The sequence below is a fragment of the Equus przewalskii genome, chromosome 1, assembly GCF_037783145.1.
Source record: "Equus przewalskii isolate Varuska chromosome 1, EquPr2, whole genome shotgun sequence".
In the NCBI taxonomy this organism is placed as follows: Eukaryota; Metazoa; Chordata; class Mammalia; order Perissodactyla; family Equidae; genus Equus; species Equus przewalskii.
The window spans coordinates 118,684,568-118,709,474 of NC_091831.1; the positions used below are offsets into that span (position 1 = coordinate 118,684,568).

At 42.3% G+C, this 24,907-nt stretch overlaps 1 protein-coding gene and 1 long non-coding RNA gene across 5 annotated transcripts in view; one reads left to right on the plus strand and one right to left on the minus strand.

Moving 5' to 3' along the window:
• Positions 1-6,980: 6,980 nt before the first annotated feature.
• PTPN9 (protein tyrosine phosphatase non-receptor type 9) overlaps positions 6,981-24,907 on the plus strand; it is a 79,188-nt gene continuing 61,261 nt past the window's right edge. For 3 of the 4 annotated variants that reach the window (XM_070574706.1, XM_070574713.1, XM_070574727.1), the window contains exon 1: positions 7,035-7,788. In XM_070574706.1, the coding sequence (XP_070430807.1) occupies positions 7,726-7,788 (63 nt within the window). In that variant the 5' untranslated portion in view covers positions 7,035-7,725. Of the gene's footprint in view, positions 7,789-24,907 lie in introns of all 4 variants that reach the window. The other variant, XM_070574721.1, reaches the window with a different exon arrangement.
• LOC139075918 (uncharacterized) overlaps positions 22,442-24,907 on the minus strand; it is a 60,130-nt gene continuing 57,664 nt past the window's right edge. Inside the window, exon 2 of the long non-coding RNA XR_011526879.1 lies at positions 22,442-22,794. This is a non-coding gene — a long non-coding RNA (uncharacterized lncRNA). The remainder of the gene's footprint in view (positions 22,795-24,907) is intronic.

Here is a 24,907-nt window from a genome sequence, read left to right on the forward strand (position 1 = left end):
AGAAGTTATAAAATTCCAATCACAGCTTTGAAAGTATCTCTATACTTAGACCTGAACAAAAATTAAGGTAGCAGAAAACGCTAAGATAGAGGTCTCAGAGTTAAGGTGACAGTCTTCACTGATTCAGTCATTCAACACCCATTTATTAAGGACCTGCCTACTAGGTACTAGGCTCTAGTCCCTGAAGCTCCAGGGGCCAAAAAGACAGATGTGGTTCCTGCCTTCCTGGAGCTTACAGTCTAGGAGGGCAGTCAGACACTAGGCTGATGAACATAGAAACAAGTGCACACTTATAAACTGTGATCAGCTCTGTGATAACATAATAAACATAATAACAACATAATAAAGGCCATATATGACAAACGCAGAGCTAACATCATACTCAATGGTGAAAAGCTGAAAGCTTTTCCTCCAAGATCAGGAACAAGAGTAGGATGTCCACTCTTATTCAACATAATATTGGAAGTCCTAGCTACGACAATTAGGCTAGATAAAGAAAAAAAGGTATCCAAATCAAAAAAGAAGAAGTAAAACTGTCATTAATTGCAGATGACATACTATACATAGAAAACCCCTAAAGACTCCACCAAAAAACTGTTAGAACTGTAACCACAAGCCCTCCAGGACCAGTCCAACTGACTCCATCTCTTATCAACAGAGTGACTAAGAATTGCCTTTCAGAAAACATGCAAAGTCATATAGCCAGAGCATGCACAGAAGAAATCTTGACCTGAAATGACTGCAAAACCAAAGATCTTCCTTCCTACAGAACCAAAGGACTGAGACATGACCGGAACTTGACAGTTGGGCTCTTATCAGAAGCAAGGGTCCCTCATTCAGTAAGATCCGGTGTTGAAATTCTTTCCCCACCTGATCATAAATGCTTAGAACCCTATCATAAAAGTTTAGAACCTCATCGTAAATGTTTAGAAGCTCACCAATCAAAACCTGTCCCATCAGCATTTCTGTGTGCCAGCCTGCCCTTCCCTTCCCTCTTAAATTTAACCCCAAATCCTGAATCGAGGAGACAGATCTGAGGGCACATGCCCCCTGTCTCCCTGCAGATTGATCTCACAAAATAAAGCTGATCTCTTTTCCCAAAGGCTGATGCCGTAATTAGTTGGCTTTTTATGGGCATCAGGCAAGAGAACTCCAATTTTGTGTGGTAACAGAACTAATAAATGAATTCAGTAAAGTTGCAGGATATAAAATCAATATATGGGGGCTGGCCACAGGGTGTAGAGGTTAAGTTTGGTGCTCTCTACTTTGGTGGCCCGGGTTTCTGGGTTCAGATCCTGGGCACAGATCTACACCACTCGTTAGCCATGCTGTGGTGGTGACTCACATACAAAATAGAGGAAGACTGGCACAGATGTTAGCTCAGGGCAAATCTTCCTTAGCAAAAAAACCAATATACAGAAATCTGTGGCATTTCTATACACCAATAATGAATTATCAGAAATTAGGAAAACCATCCCGTTTCCAATTGCATCAAAAAGAATAAAATACCTAGGAATAAATTTAACCAAGGAGGTGAAAGACCTGTATACTGAAAACCATAAGACACTGCTGAAAGAAATTAAAGAAGACACAAATAAATTGAAAGATATTCTGTGCTCATGGATTGGAAGAATTAATACTGTTAAAATGTCCATACTACCCAAAACAATCTACAGAGTCAATGCAATCCCTATCAAAATTCCAATAGCAGGGGCTGGCCCTGTGGCCGAGTGGTTGGGTTCGTGTGCTCTGCTTTGGTGGCCCAGGGTTTCGCTGGTTTGGATCCTGGGCACAGACATGTCACTGCTCATCAAGCCATGCTGAGGCGGCATCCCATATGCCACAACTAGAGGGGCTCACAACTAAAAATACACAACTATGTACCAGGGGACTTTGGGGAGAAAAAGGAAAAATAAAATCTTAAAAAAAAAAGTGCTTTAAAAAAAATTCAAATAGCGTTTTTTGAAGAACTAGAGCAAATAATTAAAAAATTTGTATGGAACCACAAAAGATTTGGAATAGCCAGAGCCATCCTGAGAAAGAAGAACCACAAGCTGGAGGCATCATGCTCCCTGATTTCAAACTATACTGCAAACCTGTAGTAATCAAAACAGCACGGTACTGGCACAGAAACAGACACACAGATCAAAGGAACAGAACAGAGAGCCCAGAAATAAACCTGCACATAAATGGACAATTAATTTATGCCAAAGAAGCCAAGAACATACAACGGAGAAAGGAAAGTCTCTTCAGTAAATGGTGCTGGGAAAACTGGACAGCCACATGCAAAAGAAGGAAAGTAGACCATCGTCTTACACTATACATAAAAATTAACTCAAAATGGATTAAAGACTTGAATGTAAAACCTGAAACCATAAAATTTCTAGAAGAAAACATGAGTGGTAACCTCCTTGACGTCAGTCTTAGCAATGTTTTCATGGATCTGAGTCCAAAGGCAAGAGAAACAACAGCAAAAATAAACAAATGAGACTACATCAACCTAAAAACTTCTGCACAGCAAGGGAAACCATCATCAAAATGGAAAGGCAACTTACTGAACAGGAAAAGATATTTGCAAAATATACATCCAATAAGAGGTTAATATCCAAAATATATAAAGAACTCATACAACTGAACAACAAAGAAACAAACAACTCGATTAAAAAATGGGCAGAGGATCTGAATAGACATTTTTCCAAAGAAGATATACAGATGGCCAACAAGCATATGAAAAGATGTTCAACATCACTAATTATTAGGGAAATGTAAATCAAAACCACTATGAGATATCACCTCACACCTGTTAGAATTGCTATTATTGAAAAGACAAGGGGCTGGCCCTGTGGCCAAGGGGTTAAGTTCTTGAGCTCCACTTTGGCGGCCCAGGCTTTCCCAGTTCGAATCCTGGGTGTGGACATTGCACCGCTCATCAGGCCACACTGAGGCGGTGTCCCACATCCCACAACTAGAAGTACCCACAACCAAAAATACACAACTGTGTACTGGGGAGCTTTGGGAGAAAGAGGAAAAATAAAATCTTTTTTTAAAAAAAAGATAAGGAATAACAAGCATTGGATAAGACGTGAAGAAAATGGAATCCTTGTACACTGTTGGTGGGATTGTAAATTGGTGCAGCCACTATGGGAAACAATATGGAGATTCCTCAAGAAATTAAGAATAGCACTACCACATGATCCAGCTATTCCACTACTGGGTACTTAGAAGAAGAATATGAAAATGCTAATTCGGAAAGATATACATACCCTTATGTTCATTGCAGCATTATTTACAATAGCCAAGACACAAACAACCTAAGTGTCCATCAATGGATAAATGGATAAAGAAGATGGGGTGTGTCTGTGTGTATAAATACTACTCAGCCATGAAAGAGAATGAAATCTTACCATTTGTGACAACATAGATGGACCTTGAGGGTATTATGCTAAGTGAAATAAGTCAGAAAAAGAAAGAGAAATACTGTATGACTTCACTCATATGTGGAATCTAAAAACAAAACAAAATAAATGAACAAACAAAACAAAAACTAATAGATACAGAGAACAGATCCGTGGTTACCAGAGGGGAAGGGGGTGGGCAAAAGGGGTAACAGGGTCAATTGTAGGGTAATGGATGGAAACTAGACATTTGGGGGTGATCACTTTGTAGTGTATACAGATGTCAAATTAGAATATAAACTGAAATTTACGTAACAAACAAAAAAACCCAGAGTGCTGTGAAAGACAGTAACAGGGAGTCTAATTCAGTTTAGGGAGTAGCCAAGGAAGATATTGCTGAGGAATTCACTTTTGAGCTGAGATCTTAAGCATGAGTCAGATATGTCTGGTGAAGGAGGTGGGAGGAAGGGGAGGATAAGCTTTCTAGACAGAAAGCTGAAACCTATGCTTTAAAAGCAAAAAACAAAAGTACAACCCATAATACCCCTTCCTCTAAGGTTCCCTCTTTCTAATTTATTTTCCACTTTCTGATTTCAGTTCATGTTAATTTAATAAAAACGTGATTTTGTCTGTCACTTACACTCCCCCAACCCTACCTTAGCCTTTCTTTTGAGGCCTTGCAGCCACGTATTCAAAAATGCAAGGAGGCTATGTCAATACATATGGATCCACGTAATGTATATATATATTTTGTAAAATGAGGATCATAATTTCAGCCATCTCATACTGTGATGGTGTGATTAGATGAATGAAAGTCATTTGGAACAGTGTCTAGCATGTGGTAAGGACCCAATAAATGTGAACTTATTATTTAAGTGTATGTGTGTACTAATTTATTTACTGAGTTTCCTATTGATGGCCCATTATGTTGTTTCCAATCTTTTGCCATTACAAACCATTTTGTAGTCTCTAAGATTTGATGGAGCAGGATGACAGTACCATACTTGATTTTGTTGGTTTGGGCCTGCAGTTAAAGGCAAGTCTTTGTACTCTGATTCTCCTCAGATTTACCTCCTGGAGCAAAGCCAGCCAGCTGCCTTGCATTTGGTTGTGTTACCCACATCTCTGCTCTGAAACTTCCAAACATTGTCCTGTTAGGACCGTGATAGGCAACAGTTCCGGAGAACTGTTCCCTTACACACCCACACACACAGCTGTGCCTCTGAAAACACTGCTGAGTTCTCTCTCCTAGCACATTCTGTTAAACCTCTCCCTTTATTAATTCTCCTCACTCAATCCCTGCACTACGGGTTAGAATGCCTGGAGTCGTTCTAGCTCAATACTAATTAATTAGCTGTGTGACTTTAGATAAATCACCAACCCTTGGTGTCCTGAGGATCACTGGACAAAACAAGTGTAAAAGTGTAAATAATGGATCGAGAGACTCCATCCTCTCCTGTGTCCACTCAGTGGTTTGTACTATTCAGGACCTGCCATTTTTTACTTCAGTTTAGTCCTAGAGACATTTACTTGCTTAGAGAGAAAAACTGTATTTAAGCTACTATTTGAAAAATTTTTGGTGGGGCTGGCCTGGTGGAGCAGGGGTTAAGTTTGCACGTTCTGCTTTGGTGGCCCAGGGTTCACAGGTTCAGATTCCAGGTGCGGACATGGCACCGGTTGGCAAGCCATGCTGTGGCAGGTGACCCACATATAAAGGGGAGGAAGATGGGCATGGATGTTAGCTCAGGGCCAGTCTTCCTCAGCAAAAAGAGGATTGGCAGCACATGTTAGCTCAGGGCTAATCTTCCTAAAAAAAACTTTGTGTGGGGAAAAGGTTAGACATCCACATGCAAAATTTAGACACACACTACGTTGTTAGAAGCTAAGGTAATGGTTACTCTTGAGGAGAGTAGTGACTGGGAGGGGACATAAGGAGGGCTTTGGAAAGTTGGGAATGTTCTATTTCTTTTTTTTTCTTCTTCTCCGCAAAGCCCCCCAGTACATAGTTATGTATTCTAATTGTAGGTCTTTCTAGTTCTGCTATGTCACACACTGCCTCAGCATGGCTTGATGAGTGCTGCCAGGTCCCTGGGCCACCGAAGCAGAACATGGGAACCCAGCCACTCAGCCACCAGGCTGGCTTGGGAATGTTCCATTTCTTCATCTGTATGCTGGTTACATGGGTGTGTTCAGTTTATCAAAATTCATCAAGCTGTACGTACACATATATTTTCACTTTATGTCTGTTATACTTCAATAAAAAGTTAAAGTTAAAACTTAAAATGTACAAAAGAGCATATAGGGAAAAGTCTTCCTCTCCCTTCTGTTCTCCAGACTCCCAGTTCCCCTCCTGGGAGACAATCACTGTTATCTTTCTTGTGTATCCTCCCAAAGCTTTTCTATGTGTAAATAAGTTTACAAACATATGTTTAGTATTTTTTTCTTGTACAACTGACACCATATTATGCACATTATTTGAGTCTGGCGTTTTTCACTTCATAGCATAGCTCAGGGATCGTTCCATATCCTTACATGTGGAAGAGACCACTGTCTTGTTCACTGCTGTAACTCCAGTGCATAGCCCAGTGCCCGGCATATAAACGTCCTTGTTAAATAAACGGACTGTCTTCCGGAGGAGCGTCTAGTTGCAATATTGAAACTCTAACTCCGGTGTAGGGTGATGAATTCAACCCAGAGTCAGCCTTTTTGGTGCAAAGGATAAACTAACCTACCTGACAAACAGATCCAAGCACCAGGGGTTTCTTCTCTAACCAAGGGCAGCCTGAAGTTCCTATTACAACGACGCAGAAACACGAGGTGAGGTCAGAGGTTGCTTTCATAAAATCCTGCAAGTAGCATCAGAGCCCAGAGCACCTTCCTCAGTAATCTGAAGACTCCTCGCTTGGGTCTCTCTCCCTCGCTTGGGTCTCTCTCCCAGGGCTTCAGCTCTTGTGACTAGCTGTGGCACGCGTTTGTTAGTTGGGTCCCTTTTGGAATATTTATTTTTGGTCTGGAATGATGCAAAAACATACCAGACCCAGCTCTGACTTCCCTGTGCTCCCCTCCCCCAAAGTGACTCCAAGACTGTACCCTGTAAAACCCCTAAGCTCTTTGCTGCGCCGGCGTGAGTGAAAATCAAGGTTTGCAAAAGCTGCATGATTCCTGAATGAGGTTCGAAATCAGATGCTCCTTTTGTGAAGGACTAAAATTAGCTACACTGGTGATGGATTACAGGATGCGGCCGGCAAAGAGAGAGAAGGCCGCGATTATTGGGTCTGTGCCTCCACTTGAGCATCCTGGACCTCGCAGGCAATCTCTCCAGGGTCTTTCACTCAGCAGTGACAAGGAAATAGATGAGGATCGTGCATTCCTCACGTAGGTGGTAGCAGCAGGTCACCCCCGGCGAGGTGCCCGTCAGCAGCTAGTTTTCAAACGAATGTACTGTCTTCCTCCTTCACCGAGCTTAACCTCATAAAACTCAGACTCCTTTCTTCCTTCTTCTTCCTCTCCGCAGTCCAGAGACGCCCGAAGCCCCTCCCCCGCCCTGGTTCCTCTAGGTCCCCCCTTCCCCCCGCCGGACCGCCCAGCTTCCCCCACTCACGCTCCTCTCCCTCCCCTCCCTCCCCCGCCGCCCGCGCCGGGTCCCTCTCTGTCTCCCCCTTCCGGACGGCGTCCTCGCTCCGCGGGGCCCTTCTCGCCGCCTGCTTGTGAATGAGACTCTCCGTTTCTCAATGGAGCCGCGGGGGGCTCGGGCGGCCGCGGGGCGGCCGCAGCGTTGGCGGTGAGCCGGAGTGGGGCGCGTTTCCCTCGCTCCCTCCCGCTCGCCGCCGCGGCTTTTGAGGAACCAGGCTGAGGGGCGCCGCGCAGGTCGCGGGGCCCGCATCCCCGAGGCCTCCTCGTCACGCTCTGGAGGAGCGGGAGCGCCGCCGAGGAAGCGGGACGCCGAGGCCGGCAGCCTTCAGGAAATTTCCGCCGCGACCCTTCGCTCTGGGCTTAGAAAGTTCTTGATTCCCTAGTTCCTTTTTTGATCCCGATTGACTATTAGCTCCTCTTGCACTTTTTTTTTTTTTTCCGGGAGAGGAGGCGGAGTGTGAGGAAAGGAGCGAAGAAAATAATAAAGGATTTCCGCCCAGAAGAGAGCGACAGTTCGGAGAGCTTTTTCTTAAGGGAACGAGCGGCGTTGGCGGCCGCCAGCCCCGCGGGCCCACCATGCGCGAGCCGGCCTCGGGCTGCTGAGGCGCCGCGACGCGGAAGCGGAGGCCGCCAGCCCCGGGCTCTCCGCGCTCCGGGCCGCGGGTGTCCGCCGGGCGGCGGCGGCGGCGGCGGCTGCATGGAGCCCGCGACCGCGCCCCAGCCCGCCATGCCGCCGGAGCTGACCCCGGAGGAGGAGCAGGTAAGCGGGCCTGCGGCCGCGCGGTGGGTGTGTCCGGACCCCCGAGGCCTAGGCGGCGTCTGCCGCCGACCCGCGCTCCTCGCGCCTCCGGGCCGGCGCGGGCCTCTGACCGCCGCGACCGCGCCCCAAGCCGTCGTCCCCTGAAACTCCGGGCGCGGCTGGACGCTGCTCCTGGCCTCCTCTGTCCCTGCGGCTGACGGGCCTCCTCTTGCCCCCTCCCGCTCCCGGGTGGCAATTAAAGTTCCTCGAACTGGGGGGCCTCCCTTTCCCTCTGTCAAGCCCTCCCCGACATTTGCAGGACACCTACTTGCCTCTGGCCCGTCCACCCCTATAAATTTTGTGCTGCTTTCCGTGAGGGTTTGTGATTAAAAGGGCAGGGAAAGCCCCTGCTCGCGGAGAGGGTTCCTGCGGGGACTGTCTCCCCTCCCGAGGAGAGTGGCGATAGGCTCTGGTGCACAGATGCCCCAGACTTCCCAACGAGCCCCTCGGGCTTCTCAGAGGGCCGTGGCAGGCCTTCTCGCACAGATGCTGCAAGGTCCCTGCTCCCGAAGTCCCTGGCGGTGACTGCCGTATTCAGCTCTCGGGCTGGGCCCATCCCCTGACCCCCACTTCCATCCTCCCCCGTCTCATCTCCTTGTCTCCATCTTTCTGAAGCCGGGATTGAGCTCCATTGTCCCCTAAAGCTTATGACCCTCCGTTCCCAGAAGGAAGTGGTTTGTTGTGTCATTCTGGGGGCTTGGGTGAGGGAAAAGCCCAGGGCCCTTAGAACTTTCCCTCTCCCACATTCCTGCTGGGAGACATGGACCGCTCCTTGTGAGGAAGATAGGAAAGTCTGCTAGCTAAGATTGGAACCCCTAAAGGCTTTTTGCTGTCTCTTCCTTGGCGCTCCCATACCTGGCCTAAGCTATACTCAAGTATAGCCATAGACTGATTCCATGTTTTTAAAAAAACACCTGAAAGAAAAAGATGAACCATGCTGGTAACCCATTTTAAGCTCTCCAGCCCTTGCTCCCAGGGACCACATTGGGTAGCACAGTCTTTGGTATGAAGACAGTCTGGTTTTACACGCTAATATTGGTTAATGGGCTTAAGACCTGATTTTTAGAAAGTCCTTGACTTTTCTCTTCATTTGCGGAGATGACATTATTCATATTTGGCCTCAGACCTCAGTGTTGTCTTTTGATGCCTTGAGATAAAATCAGCATGGAAAAAAAACAAAAGAATTCTGTTGCTGTGTACAAGTGGTGGTAACATCCTGGTAACTGCAGTTGTGTGTTAATAAAATTTGAGTTAGGGCCTAGTGCAAGCAGGTGGCCAAGGAGGCCATCCTGCCAGAATTAGGGAATTACTTCAGTACTAAGGTGTGATGTGTTAGGTTGCTATTAAAGGGGCAAAACTCTTTCTTTCACTTACTTTCCTTGGGCTAGTCAGATTTGAAGTTTCTGTATTTCTAAGACTGAAAGGCATCCAGTATTCCACTATGAAAGTGACATTAGGTTGCAAATTAAAAAGTTAAAACTGAAGAAAGTAAATACTACAGTGTTGGCTTTACTTTGTATATAGTGTATACATACATACACACACGTGTGGTTAGTAAAAATCTTTTACCTTGAGTGAATGTGATGGGCATTAACAAGAACTGGATGGAAACAGTAAAATAGTTATATATTAAGATGAAGACTTTTTTTTGGGGGTTTTTTTTTGGTGAGGAAGATTGACCCTAAGCTAACATGTGTGCCAGTCTTCCTCTATTTTGTATGTGGGACGTGGCCACAGTATGGCTTGATGAGCAGTGTGTAGGTCCATGCCCAGGATCCAAACCATCGAACCCCAGGCTGCTGAAGAAGAGGGCGTGAACTTAACAACTATTGCCTGCTGGGCCAGCCCCTGTATGGTTTGTTTTTAATCATACCTTTTCTTCCAAAATGCCGAGTTTTCTACAGGCATTTCAGAATGTTGAAACACAAACATAAAAGCAGCATAGTTCCAGTTATTGTAATGCCTGATAAAATTTCATATTTTAGTTTAATATCACATAAGAGTACTCTAAACTGTCAAGATTTCTTAAAATATTTAAATTAAACAGCAAATTTGTGTTAGTCTTATCAAAATAGTTCGTCATGGGGAATGACACATTCACTCCATAGTGCTGCCCCATTGCTCACGCCAGTTTTAGAAGTCACTTGGAGTTGATTTTGAAGCTTGTGGCAGAATCTTTGAAGTATCTTCAGTGTTGGAAAAATCTTGTACTTTGGAGAGTCAATTTGATTTTTGGAAGAAGCAAAACATCTTTTGGAACCCTGTTTCATAAGTAAAGTAAGGGACCAAACTGAGTTGAAACAGGTTCAGGCCAAAGTGAAATGCATTTAGGCCCTTTTTGGGGTGTGTAAACTGCTCTAAAGATGTTTCTGGAGCAGATCCCTCCTGAATGGTATCTCCTTCTATATAGTCATGAAAATCAGAAACCTCGAAGTTTCCTTGGATACTTTGTTCTCCCTTAGCCCCTGAATACTATACATCAGGTTTTACTGAATATCTCTTGAATTCATCAACTTCTTCCACCATCCCCATCCCCATCCCCTTGGTCCCTCAAGCTATTGTCATACCCTGAGGGAATTTTTGTTTCCTACCTGATCCATCTACCTTCTTTAGCTCTTATTGCAGAAGCCAAAGGCAAATTGCAAATCATCGTCCTTCAGCTTCAGCCTACCTGCCCCCCCCGAAATAAGCATTCATGAAACTCTTCAGTGGCTTTTCTTTGCTTTTGGGATATTACAGCTCTTGAATATGGTCTATAAGTCCTCGCAGTTGTGTAGTCTAGAGCCCTAGCTAATTCTCACAGCTCTTGTCTTTGCTCCAGGCACACTGGCCTTTTGGTCTTATATTTTTGCTTGTTTCCTCCTGTGGCAGGATCTTTGCACAAGCTACTTTCCTCTATCTGGAAACACCGTCCACTGTTAACTCCCTCTTCATTCTTTAGCTCTCAGCTTTCACTTCCTGGGGAAGCCCTTCCTTGGGCTCCTCAATTAGGTTAGATCTCTGTTACTGGCTCTCAGAATACCACTTACTGACCTTTACATCATTTATCACAAGTTTACACTATTTGTGCAGTTGTATGACTGAAAGTTCCATGAGAATTGGAACTGTGTCTGCTTTTGCTCACAATCATATGCACATTGCCTAGCATAGTAACTGACACTTAATGGACAATCAAGAAATACTTGTGGAGGGGTGGGCCTTGTGGCATAGTGGTTAAGTTTGGCGCATTCCACTTCATCGGCCTGGGTTTGCGGGTTTGGATCCTGGGCATGGATGTACACCACTTGGCAGCCATGCTGTGGCGGCCACCTGCAAATAAAGTAGAGGAAGATTGGCATAGATGTTAGCTAAGGGCTAATCTTGCTGAAGCGAAAAATGAGGAAGACTTGCAACAGATATTAGCTCAGGGCTAATTTTCCTCAGCAAAAAAAGAAAGAAAAGAAATATTTATGGCACGAATGAAGAGTAGTTCTGTGTGTGATTTGAATACAGACAGCATCATCTCCTTTCAGAGTGGCTTATAAAAATAAGGACATTGTTCATTTTGATATATGTTTTGAAGGTCGTCATTATTACTTCATAGTCTCATTTCCTATCTAGGTATGTGTTGGACTATTATACCAAATCCTCGTTTGTAATTTTGATGTTTCTTGCTTTTATTTTTTCAGTTTTCAGTAATTATAGAGCCTACAATTGAGTTACAAGGAAAAGTATGATTTGCCTTTAAGGAGCTTACATAAATGACAACAGAGTAATAACAGTAACTGTTTCCTAATCTGCTGCTTTGAGTCAGGCTCTATGCTGGCATTTCACATACGGTTAATCCTTGTAAGATTGGAGTTATTACCTCATTTTGCAAATGAGAAGACTCAGACTGAGAGAAGAAAATTGCCCAAGGTCGTATACTAGCAAGCGATAGAGCCATGGTTTCCACTCAGCTCTAGGTAATTTTGCCTCCACTGCAAATGTTCCCTCTATTATATTACATAACTTCTCATGAAGCAATTAGCCAATTTAGTAAGATGCCTACATGGGTATATAATAGCTAATTTTATGAGTTTTAGTATTGATATACATGTTTGGTTTTTTTTTTTAAAGATTGGCACCTGAGCTAACATCTGTTGCCAATCGTCTTTTTTTCTTTCCCTTCTTCTTGCCAAAGTCCCCTAGTACATAGTTGTATATTCTAGTTGTAGGTCCTTCTGGTTGTGCTATGTGGGACACCACCTCAGCATGGCTTGATGAGTGGTTGCAGGTTTGCACCCAGGATCCCAACCAGTGAAGCCCTGGGCCGCTGAAGTGGAGTATGTGAACTTAACCATTCAGCCACTGGGCAGGCCCCTACGTGTTTGGTTTTGATGATGCTTCTTAAAATATGGTTTAAAAAATGCAGACAGAGGGGCTGGCCCCATGGCCGAGTGGTTAAGTTTGTGCCCTCTGCTTCGGCGGCCAGGGGTTTCACCAGTTCGGATCCTGGGCGCGAACGTGACCCGCTCATCAAGCCATGCTGAAGTGGCATCCCACATGCCACAACTAGAAGGATCCACAACTAAAAGTACACAGCTATGTACTTTGGGGCCTTTGGGGAGAAAAAGGAAAAATAAAATCTTAAAAAAAAAATGCAGACAGAGAAAAAATGCGGAAAACCTTTACTCAGACCTATGTATTGCCACCAGAAACTTATCATACAGTCTATGCAAGAAATTGTGATGCAGTTACTCTTGGGAAAAAAATTTGTTCCTTAAGGTAGAATTGACAACCCTCCATTTTGAGGTGTGGTGACAATAAAAATGTAATTTTTCTATATCTTCTTTTTCTTTTGTACAAGAGAAATAACTATTCTTGGAGACAAATATGATGAATATTATCTCTGCAAACTATAAAGACCAAGCTGTTTTTGTGTCAGGAATATATTCTTTTTTTTGATATGTTTATGTGTAAATATAAAGTCCTTTCTTTCTTTCTTTCTTTTTTTTTTAAGGAAGATTAGCCCTGAGCTAACTACTGCCAATCCTCCTCTTTTTGCTGAGGAAGACTGGCCCTGAGCTAACATCCATGCCCATCTTCCTCTGCTTTATACATGGGATTCCTACCACAGCATGGCTTTTGCCAAGTGGTGCCATGTCCGCAGCCAGGATCCGAACCGGCTGAAACCCCGGGCCGCAGAAGTGGAGCTCGTGAACTTAACCAGTCGGCCATGGGGCTGGCCCCTGCTTATTATTTTCAAAGGCTCTAAAGAAAATGCCTATTTTGGAGTTGATGTTCTTTAGCACTTATAGCATTGTTGTAAGGATTAATAAACTGATGCATGTAGAGCACTTAGCCTGATGCTTACATAGTAAGCACTAAGTAAAGTTAGCTGTCATCGTGATATTCTCTGTCTTTGCATAGTGAAAGATTTTAGAGCCAAGTTAGTTTAACCCAATCCCAAGGGGAAAAAATATTCATATTCACGCTGGGGACCATCACTTAGCATGGATTCTCATGAATGACCGAAAATAGTTATTTTGCAACTTTATACTGTAGTTTTCAAAAACCTATTCTAATTCCGTTCTGTGGTTTGTGTTCTTATAACGGAATCTTGTAAAGCTAAAAATTTAACTGCCCTGCAGTGGACTTCAGAGATTTTTAGCATCTTTTTTAAGTAATTTTATTGGGATTATAATGGTTTATAACATTGTGTAATTTCGGGTGTACATTATTGTTTATCAATTCCTGAGATTTTTGGCATTTTTCCCAAGGGCAGGGGTTTTATCCTGGTTCTTGTGGCCAGGAACTTCCCTTTTCCCACAGCCTCACATGTCCTGTGCTAAATGTCATCTGTCCCCCTGGAAATAACCATACATCAAGGACTAAATGATTCATAATGTTGGGTTGAAGCCTTCCAGAGAGGGAAAAATGAAGAATTCTCATTATTTTCATTATTGCCAGTAACTAATGATATTGTTGTTGGCAATTAGGTAAAATCTCATTTGGATGTGAGAATTTTACTCGCTTAAAATCTCTGAGCATATCAAGAGTCTTGGACTTAGTTTTGTGAATGTTAAGGGACCTGGAGGGGCCAGCCCTGTGGCCAAGTGGTTAAGTTCACGCTCTCTGTTTTGGTGGCCCAAGGTTTTGCTGGTTTGGATCCTGGGTGTGGACCTAGCACCGCTCATCAAACTACGCTGAGGCGGCATCCCACATAGCACAACTAGAAGGATCTACAACTATGTACTTAGGGGCTTTGGGGAGAAGAAGAAGCAAAAAAAGATTGGCAATAGATGTTAGCTCAGGGCCAATCTTTAAAAAAAAAAAACAGGACCTGGAGGTTTTTTTGAAGTAATTTGACCTTTATTACTTATTAATGAATTGGAAAAGTAAGACAGACCCTGCTTTAGAAGGGAGCTGAACTCTTTTACAGAGGTAAAAGTTAAAACTCATTGTAGGTCAGTACATTTGAGTCTCATTTTCTGATTTGTATATCTTTATTGTCTTGGAAAAGACATAGTAATGTTGGGATATTCCAAGTTTGTCTTCTAAATAGTAAGCCCCATTTTATAGCAGAATAGCTGGTCCACTGCAGTGTCAAGATTAGGTGTCATAGCCCCTGACTCTAATAATTTGTTCAGATACTAAAACCTCCAGTGCAATTTCAGCCATTTCATACCTGTTCTACCATCCTGCCTTGATGTTTCAGACAGTTGGGGGTACTTTATTTTCCAAGTCAATCACTATCACATTTCCCCCCTATGTACACCTCCCCAAGAGCTCCTTGGTTGCCCTTTCTGGCCGCTAGAATAGTCACCATTTTTTATCCCTCTTCTTTTGAAGTAGGGGTAGATGTTCCTAAACAGTAGTTTAGGCTGTGCTCTTCAGTGCTGGAGCGCCTGTACCTACTGCACTGAGCTCTTTCGTATGATTTTGAAAAGACCTCTTGAGACCCTGACTTAGATGGCATGAGGATGGGGAACCGGGGTGGAGGCAGAGGAGCTCCAGAGCCCATGGGAAGAGTTGTTTGTTTATGAAGAATTGGTTATCACTTAGGTCCAAACTATAAAATGATGAGACCAAAACAGTAGAGTAGAGGTGACGTTTTCTTTAGTTTCTGCTTCTGAGAAAAGCATCCCATTTTCCTCCGGGAAAGACAGTTTCTTTTTTTTTTTTTTTTTTTAAGATTTTATTTTTTCCTTTTTCTCCCCAAAGACCCCCGGTACGTAGTTGTATATTCTTTGTTGTGGGTCCTTCTAGTTGTGTCATGGGGGACACTGCCTCAGTGTGGTTTGATGAGCAGTGCCATGTCCACGCCCAGGATTCGAACCAACGAAACACTGGGCAGCCTGCAGCAGAGTGCGCGAACTTAACCACTTGGCCACGGGGCCAGCCCCAGACAGTTTCTGTTATATGTACAGGTTTCCTCTGAAATACCAAACCTGTCCAAAACACATGTGCACGGTTCTTGTCTTTTTATCCAGCACAACTGGCACACATCTGACTAGGCTTATAGAATTTTATGAAACCAGAATTTATTCTCAGAATTGATGGGCAGATTCTAAAGAGAGCCATCTATGACTTTAGTACTGAAGTGTCTGGGGACGTTAATAATCCATTAATTACTTATTCATTGCTTGAACTATTGGCTAATCTTTATGTTTGCGTTTGCTTTTATATACATCATTATTACATGATATACATCATTATTAAAATCAATCTTTAAAAAAATAGGCTTTTTAGGGCTGGCCCAGTGGCACAGCGGTTAAGTTCTTCTGTTCCACTTCTCAGCGGCCTGGGGTTCCCCGGTTCAGATCCTGGGTGCAGACATGGCACCACTTGGCAAAAGCCATGCTGTGATAGGCGTCCCACATATAAAGTAGAGGAAGATGGGCATGGATGTTAGCTCAGGGCCAGTCTTCCTCAGCAAAAAGAGGAGGATTGGCTCAGGGCTAATCTTCCTCAAAAGAACAAAGCGGAAAACCAAATATTTGGGGCCGGCCCAGTGGCCGGGTAGTTAAGTTCCTGCGCTCCGCTTCAGTGGCCCAGGGTTTCAACGGTTTGGATCCTGGGCGCAGACATGACACCACTCGTCAAGCCATGCTGAGGGCATCCCACATGCCGCAACTAGAAGGACCCACAACTAAAAATATACAACTCTGTACTGGGGGGCTTTGGGGAGAAAAAGGAAAAATAAAATCTTAAAAAAAAAGGCTTTTTAGATTCTCTACAGTGACCATAGACATAGACATTGACACTGACATTTTGGGCCAGACAATTCTTGGTTGTGGTGGGCTGTTCTTTTATAATTAAAACCAATAACATTTTGTAAAAAATGCTGTGTGCTCTATACTTGTTTAGGATTATGTATATATAAATATGTATGTATGTATATATGTATATGTAAATCCCAGTATTTAAGATTAATGCAAATCTGGCCTTTTTGTAAGCAGAACTATTTATTTACAAGTCAAACCTGGGACTTCTGGGAGGTGACGGAAATGAGTCTTAGGTAAACTTTGGGAATGTCTAGCTTCCTTTGTGACTCCAGGAGTTTTATTTAATAATTTTGAGTCTGTTTTGTCATCTTTCCTTCAGAAGCTTTTAGGAGATGTGCTTAATTTAAGTAAGCAGAATCCCTTACAGTTACAAAATGCTCAATAAATAGTTGTGATAACAGTATTCTTGCCTTCCTTGCTATAGGAAACCATTTTTTTTCGGATAAAAATAGGAAGAAAAATTAAGAATCTGACTTTATAGCAATGAAATGGAAGATTTCAAGATAGCCTAAGACTTCTAACAGTTATCAGGCATGAGTAATGTATCTAGAAGATGATAGTAGGCTACTTGTAGCTCATGTTATGCTGTTACCACTTTTTGTACCATTCATTGGTCCATTGGTTTATTTCTTCTTTCTAGGTTGTAGATTACCTTTAGGCGCACTGATCATCATCATCTTTTTTTCCACATAAAACTATAAAAGGTTCTGGTGATCTAAAAATCACTCATAGAGTGCAAAGAACGACAGTTTATATCTTCCATATCTTATTTAAACAGACTTCGTGAAAAAATTCTCATTCCATTGTTTATCTCAGTGGTTCTCAACCAGGGTGATTTTAAAACAACCCTCCCTCCCCTCCCCTCCCCCAGGGAACATTTGTCAATGTCTAGAGCTATGTTTGATTGTCATGGTTCGGGGGGCATGCTACTGGCATCTAGTGGGTGGAGGCCAAGCATGCTGCCAAATGTCCTATAATGTATAGGACAGCCCACCACAACCAAGAATTGTCTGGCCCAAAATGTCAGTAGTGCTAAGGTTGAGAAACCCTAGTTTATATCTGAAGAATTTTGTAGTTCTTAGGAACAGAGTTACAAGTTCCTACTTTTTAGTTAAAGATAGGTCTTTGGTTAACACATGTAGTATTTATTCAAATATGTGTCCCCAAATACTGGTTTCAGCAATTTGACTTCACGTACTGAAAACCTCTAGTTTAAAACTTAAGTATCTTGCAGCATAACCATCATAGAGGATAAAATGAGCCATTTCCACAGCCTTTGCAGAGGTTTTCAGAGATGGGGAGATTTTCTATGACAAGAAGAACGCTACTGAGCCCTGCCATGGAATGATAATAACGGGAAGGGTTGTCTTTGCTTTCCCCTCCACGTGTTTCTGAGTGTTGCTATGAAGTATCTGTGTTCCTCTGGTGAGTGAGGCGATTATTATGTATCCCTTTTTCCTTTAATTATGTAGTCCCTTTTCCTTTTCTGAGAGGAAAGTTTTACAGATAACAGCAAAAATAGTTCATTCATTCATTCAGCAATCATTCATTGTCTGTTGTTATTTGCCAGGGTCTTGTTCAGCATGGATTGGGAGCTCTCAGTCCTTGAGGAATTGCCCTCTAGTTCTATCTAAATAGTTCTTGAATTGTGGGCTACCCATCAAGGAGGAGGACCTCTTAGGCACAGTGAGGGCAGGGACTTGATCTTCTTTGCATCCTTAGTGCACATTGTGAGTTCAAAATATGTTTGCTGAAGAATGAGTGAACTGTATTGACATTATTTATTCCTCACACAACCCATGAAGCAGGTTTTGTTTTGCCTAGATTGATTATCTTTATGCTATAGGAATGAGGTCCAGAGGCTTTCAGTAATTTACTGAGGAAGGCATCACTGAGACTCAGACTCTCCTGACTAAATGCAGTGCTCTCTCTAGTAAACTTCTGTCTTAACCAGTGTTTCTGTGTGTGACACAACTTTATACATATATTCTAGAAACAGCTCTCTCTTGGCATTTGTGGGTTGAACATATTCCTGGTTTCAGCTATTTACAAGTTTTCCTACAGAGATTTGGCTACATTGTTCTTAGTTGCTTACTGCACATTTACTTGTGAAAGAAATTATATGCTTTAATGGGATTGATGGACTTGAGGGTTCATATGGGTCTCTGACTGTACCTCTCAGAATGTTGTAGGTCTGTTCTTTGCCTTTATAAAACCAGTCTTTAATTTTCTAAACGGAGAATTTAATCTTTCAAATATTATCATCAGCATAATGGGCAAGTATATACGGTATATTTGCTGATCAACAACTAGGATGAGACTGCAGTTTAGAAAATTTTTTTTCTATGATACCTTCACTTTACCCATCTTTTTGTCCATACTTAAGCTACTAGATTTCTTTCTCAACTGTTGGGAAGTATAAAAGTTGAGAGAGAAAATTTTTCCAAAAAAAGGTTTTTTTTCTACTGGTTTTTACTTGCTATACTTCCAAAATTTCTCTTTCTTAAATTCATAAAGGAAAAAAAAAAGAGTTACTGAGAGAAAGGCCTGTTTGAACATAATACAAGAGCAGAAGAAAACAGTTTTATTTGTGAATGGCCGTTTGTCTCACTGAGACTTTCGCTCTTCCATGCCTGGAAAACTCCCAAAGTGAAGAGAAAATGGTATTTCTCGCTAGGTCAGGGACTTAAAGGTGATTTAGCTAGCAAGATTAAAATATATAGGATTTTCCAACATACTTTTTAAAAATAAATCTTTTTAGATTAGGATTTTAAATGTTTTAGAGAAACTATTTGACATTTCTTGAACTGAATGCCAGTGAGCCATTTGTTTATAGGTAAAACTGAGCATTATTATGAAATTAAGTTATCAGAGACATTAAAAAAAAGGGAAAATTATCCATTCTTTTTTCCTTTGGCCACCCAAAGCATCATTTTCTTTTTTAGTTGTTATCAAGGTAGGGAAATGCTAGTTTTGGAGGTGATTTTGTGAGAAAATTGGAAGCAACTGGAAACTTGTGTTTTTGCTCTTTTTTTTTTTAGATTTTATTTTATTTTTTTTTCCTTTTTCTCCCTAAAGCCCCCAGTTACATAGTTGTATAGTCTTAGTTGTGGGTCCTTCTAGTTGTGGCATGTGGGATGCCGCCTCAGCATGGCCCGATGAGTAGTGCCATGTCCACGCCCAGGATCCGAACCGGTGAAACCCTGGGCCACCACAGCAGAACCTGAGAACTTAACCACTCGGCCACGGGGCCGGCCCCGAAACTTGTGTTTTGAATGAAACTGTTAGGACCACTTGAATTTGGAAACAGGTCACAACCTCTAATTGTTGTCGTGCTGTCCTTAAGTACTACAAGTATTGGTAAAAGCCCACATCAGAACTTGTGATGATTAATGTCGCTAAGTGCTACCTACTAGGATGGCTATAATTTAAAAAAAGGAAAAAGGGAAAGAAAATCAATATTGGCATTATTGCTGGTAGGAATGTAAAATGGTGTGCCACTGTGGAAAACTGTTTGGTGGTTTCTCAAAAGATTAAACATAGGGGGCCAGCTTGGTGGCATAGTGATTAACTTCACGCCCTCCACTTCGGCAGCCCAGGGTTCACGGGCCTGGACCCTGGGCGCAAACCTATACACCGCTTATCAAGCCATGCTGTGGCACCATCCCACATACAAAATAGAGGAAAACTGGCATAAATGTTAGCTCAGTGACAGTCTTCCTTACCAAAAAAAGGATTAGACATAGAACTACTATATGACCCAGCATTTCACTCCTAGATGTATATCCAAAAGAATTGAAAGCAGGCACTTGAACAGATACTTGTATGTCCATGTCTTAGCAACATTATTCACAATAGCCAAAAGGTAAAAGCAACCTGAGTGTCCATCAACAGATGCATAGATAAACAAAATATGGTATATACATACAGTGGAATATTATTGAGCCTCATTCAAAGGAATTAAATTCTTTTTTTTTTAAAGATTTTATTTTTCCTTTTTCTCCCCAAAGTCTCCTGGTACATAGTTGTATATTTTTAGTTGTGAGTCCTTCTAGTTGTGGCATGTGGGATGCCACCTCAGCATGGCCTGATGAGCGGTGCCATGTCTGCGCCCAGGATCCAAACCAGTGAAAGCCTGGGCCTCTGAAGCGCAGCGCATGAACTTAACCACTCGGCCATGGGGCTGGCCCCAGGAATTAAATTCTGATATATGCTAAAATATGGATGGACCTCAAGAACGTGCTTACTGAAATAAGCCAGACACAGACGAATGTACAATTCCACTTAGATAAGGTACCTAGAATAGGCAAATTCATTGAGACAGAAAGTAGAATGCCAGGGGTTGGGGGGAGATGGGAAGGGAGAGTTATTGTTTAATGGGTACACAGTTTTTGTTGGAGATGATGAAAAGTTTTGGGTATAGATAGTGTTGGTGGTTACCCAACATTGTGAATATATTTAATGCCACTGAGTTGAACACTTACCAATGGTAAATATGATAAGTATTATGTATCTTTTACCACAACAAAAAAAATAATGGCTAAGCACTATTCTAAGTGCTTTACAGGTTTTAATTCATTTTAATGAATAACGCGACTAGTGAGGCAAAGGAAAGAGAATAGATGTTTCCACTCATAGTTGAACTGCTGATCTTGAGCCTAGAATCTCTTACCATAAGTACCATTTCTTGGTTACTGAATGTTATCTATGCTCATAATTCGTTAGAGTGTGAATTGTCATCTGTTTTAAACTCCTGTGAGATGCAGTTGAGGTCTACTATGTAGGAAAATAAGGAGTTTTCTGTGTAGGACAAACCACGAGTGTTATGATACAAGTGGACCCATGTATATAACATCTTCCTCTCCCTTACCCTGTTCCCAGGCTTATGGGGTGAATGACTTGAAATATTGTTGATTTAGAGCAGTGGTTCTCAAACAACATCAGCATGCCCTGGGAGCTTGTTAAAAATGCACATCTTCAAGTCCCACCCTAGACCTACTGAATCAGAAGCCCTAGGGGGTAAGGTCCAATAATTTGTATTTTGACAAACCTCCAAATGCATGCTTGAGTTTGAGAACTAGTGATCCAGAGAATAACTAGGGTGATGTGGTATTGGTTGGTGAACCATCTAGAAGTGAGTTTAGACATTCAGGTTCACTTCAGGAAGAGAAGGCCTGGATTTACAAACTGGTTCTGGAACTCTAGGTATAGAGGTAGTTAGAACTGGATGAAAGCTCCAGGAATCTTCTGATTCTAGACTGTAACTGTGCTATTCCAAGGGAGAGGAACAGCAAGGCAAAGTTCTCAAAGACTAGCATTTACCATGGTTTCTCTCATCCAATGAACGAGCAGAGCCTCTATCTACTTCAGAAATAGAAATGGAACCAGGATGTCTGCATGGTTGAAAACAGGGCATTGAGGGGCCAGCCTGGTGGCACAGCGGTTAAGTTTGCACGTTCCACTTTGGCGGCCCGGGGTTCACCGGTTCAGATCCTGGGTGCAGACATGGCACCGCTTGGCACGCGATGCTATGGTAGGCGCCCCACATATAAAGTAGAGGAAGATGGGCACAGATGTTAGCTCAGGGCCAGTCTTCCTAAAAAAAAAAAAAAAGAAAGAAAACAGGGCATTGAGACACCTGATGTCCACTGCAGATGCCATTCCCTAGAGAGATGCTTGGCTTCCAAGGGAGTATTGAATGAAAGGAGACACAGGCTGTTCTGATTCAGCCAGGAAAACCTGCCAACTTTGACAAGGCTATTCCATAGGGAAGCGTGTGTTGCTCCAATGTCAGTTGCCCTGAGAATCTGGAACTAGGAGTTACCAGATTTTACTGTCTGGGTCCTGCCAGGGAGCTGAGCCTGGTTCTAATTAGAATTGAAAATGGGGCACTGTATTGAGGACAGCCAGATTGCAGGCAGCTTTTCCAGGCATTTTTCTTTGTAGGTTTTCAAATGTCTTCTTAGGTACAATAAGCTAATCTACTTGTACTATTTTATGGGCATGAATAGCTTTGTCCCTGAGTTTATCTGATAACCTCCTTGGATTTGGAAGTATTGTTTCAGAGAGTTTGAAGTGGTTGCGGTCTGATGACTGATATTGCTTAATTGCAGTCTTCTGGCCAGCTATACCCTTTTGAGCGAGGAGCGGAACTGTGGGTCATGTAGACATTTAGGAAGAGTCCCAGTTTCTTGAGTATGTAACAAAGACTCAGGATTCAGTTACCTAGGGTACAAGTTGTGGGGCTGGGTCTCAGGAAGAAAGCAGGGAGCCAGTTAAATTTGGTGTAGATTAGCAGCGTAACTGAACTAAGTGGGTTCATCTCTTGTTGAGTGTGGAGCCAAGAAACGCGACCAAGGCAGAAGTAGGTGAAGAAAAGGTTTATTGCTTACACAAGCAGTGGAGAACACTGGCAGTAGCTCCCAGTGCAATGTTCTCCTTGAGCACAGTGCTGGTAGAGACGTTATGCACAAGAGAGCAGAGGATAACAGGTTTATTTGTAACAACTGTGTAACAAATGTGCTCATTCAGGGTGCAAACATAGCAGGTAAACATGCTACTACATACGTTGCACCATCTGAAAATGGCTGCTTGCACTCTCCCAGAGAAGGAGAATTTAAGATGCTAATAAGTTTAAGGTAACTTTTGGACGCTTGGAGCTGGAACATCTTGCAAGGGTCTTGCTGCAAACGTGTGAGTTTCTCTGTGATAGCAACATCTGCAAAACAAAGCACATAGTTTCTTGCTGTCTGGAAAACATTTGACAAACCATGTTAGTTATTGATGAGATCCTCAGTAACCCTTTCCTTGCCTGGTTCCCTGGTCATAGCAGCAGCAGGTCTATTCTGCAGGCCAGGGCCAGATTAGCAACACATCTGACATGCCAGGTCCTAGAGTTTTGGACTAGAAGTCATCAAGTCACTCCTGTCAGATCTGTTTGACATTGGCATTGGCAAAAATGAATTTGAGGCGGGGCGGGGGTTAGGGGGGAGAGGGAGATGAAGATCAAGGGAGAAGAGAGGTGAAGAATGTATTAGTTGTTAGGGAGTGGAAGCAATTGTCAGGTAGCTTCAGTTGTGTGAAGGAGAGGGAATATAGAACCAGGAAGGAAAGAGCTAGTTACTATGTTTTCAAAGCTTCTCGTGGTTTTGATTTTTCTGGACTGATTCTAATTTTCCAGTTACCTTAAAGTTTAGCAATTAGAACTGAAGACAGTATTGCAAATGAAGTCTGATAGACCTTCTTGTTTTAGACTTACTTGTTTTGGACAATGTGCTTCCGTAACGTGCTCCAAATTCACAATAGTAATTTTTGGCAGTCTTAGCAAACTATTGACTCGTAGATTCAAGTCCACATCTGACATGCTTCTGTTAAATTTCATCTGGTGCTTCTAAAATTGATTTTCTTGCACTTACCCTTCTTAAATTTCATTTTATTAGATTTAATGTTCACTGCCATTTGTTGTCTTATGTGCCAAGTACTTTACAAGTATTACCTTTTCTCCCCTCTTGCAACAATCCTATGGGGTATTATTTCCTTTGTATAGATGTAGAAATTAAGGTTCAAAGAAGTAACTTGCTTGCATTCCAAATAGTAAATGATAGAACCTGGTATTCAAACCCTTGTCTGACTCTAAAGCCTCTTGCTTTGGAATACCATTCGCCCATTGTTCCATCCTGTTTTGATCTTTTAGATCCATGTTCTGTTTTATAATATATTTGTTCTCTTAGTTAAAGGTCCTCCTGCTTTATGGTCAGCATGACCCAGTTCCCTTATCTCAGGCATTTGTAGCAATGGGATGGCACCAGGGACGGATGCAGAGCAAATCGTGGGAAAGAGTGTGGGCTTTAGAGTCACACTTGGTTTTGGAATCTTGGTTGTATCATTATAAATATTGTGACTTGGTAAGGTCCTTAACTTGTCTGGGCCTCCATTGCCTCATATATAAGTCATATATATATATATATTGTTTTGATACTTACGAATGAGCCTATTGGAAAGGTTGAGTAAAACATGGATGCCAAGAGCTTGACTCATGGCTCAGCATACTGTAGGCTCTCAAATAAACATTAGTCTATTTGACTCTCTCCTTTCAGGGAATTCCTTTAAAATCCTTTTATTTTTCATATCCTTTAAAATATTCCCCTGCAGATCCTATTCATTTTTTAAAAAAATGTCTTTGGGTATAATTGTTTATTGTTTCCTGCATGGCTATCATATGCCCCACCAAGTATGGCAACATGCTTGGCTATAAAAAGTAGTGGTTAAAAACTGTACCACAAATTTCTGTGTGATTATTATGGGTGAGTTACTTAACCTCTTTCTGCTTCAGTTTCATCATATGTAAAATGTAAGTAATAATAGTACCTACCATAAAGATTTGTTATGAGGATTAAATACGTTAATATATATGAAGTCCTTGGAACAGTGCCTGGCAGATAGTGCTGTCTAATCTTTGCTACTATTAATATCTGTAAATTACAGATAATAATAACTACTTTGTAGATTTATTATGAGAATTAAGTGTGTAAACTGCCTAACATTTTACCTGGCAAAAATATAACAAATTAATAGAAGGAAATCTTACTGTCCACAAAGATATCATGAAATGCTCATCAAATGCCTTGCTGAAATGTAGATCTGTTCTGTGTATCAGTGATTTTCAAACTTTGTCATGCACAAGAATCACCTGGAGATCCTGTTAAAATGCAGATTCTGATTCAGCAGGTTTGTGGTAGGGCCTGAGAGTCTGCATTCCTTACAAGCTCTTAGCTGATGCCAGTGCTACTGGTCTGCAGACGTTACTTGGAGTAGCACTCTTGTATAGTACA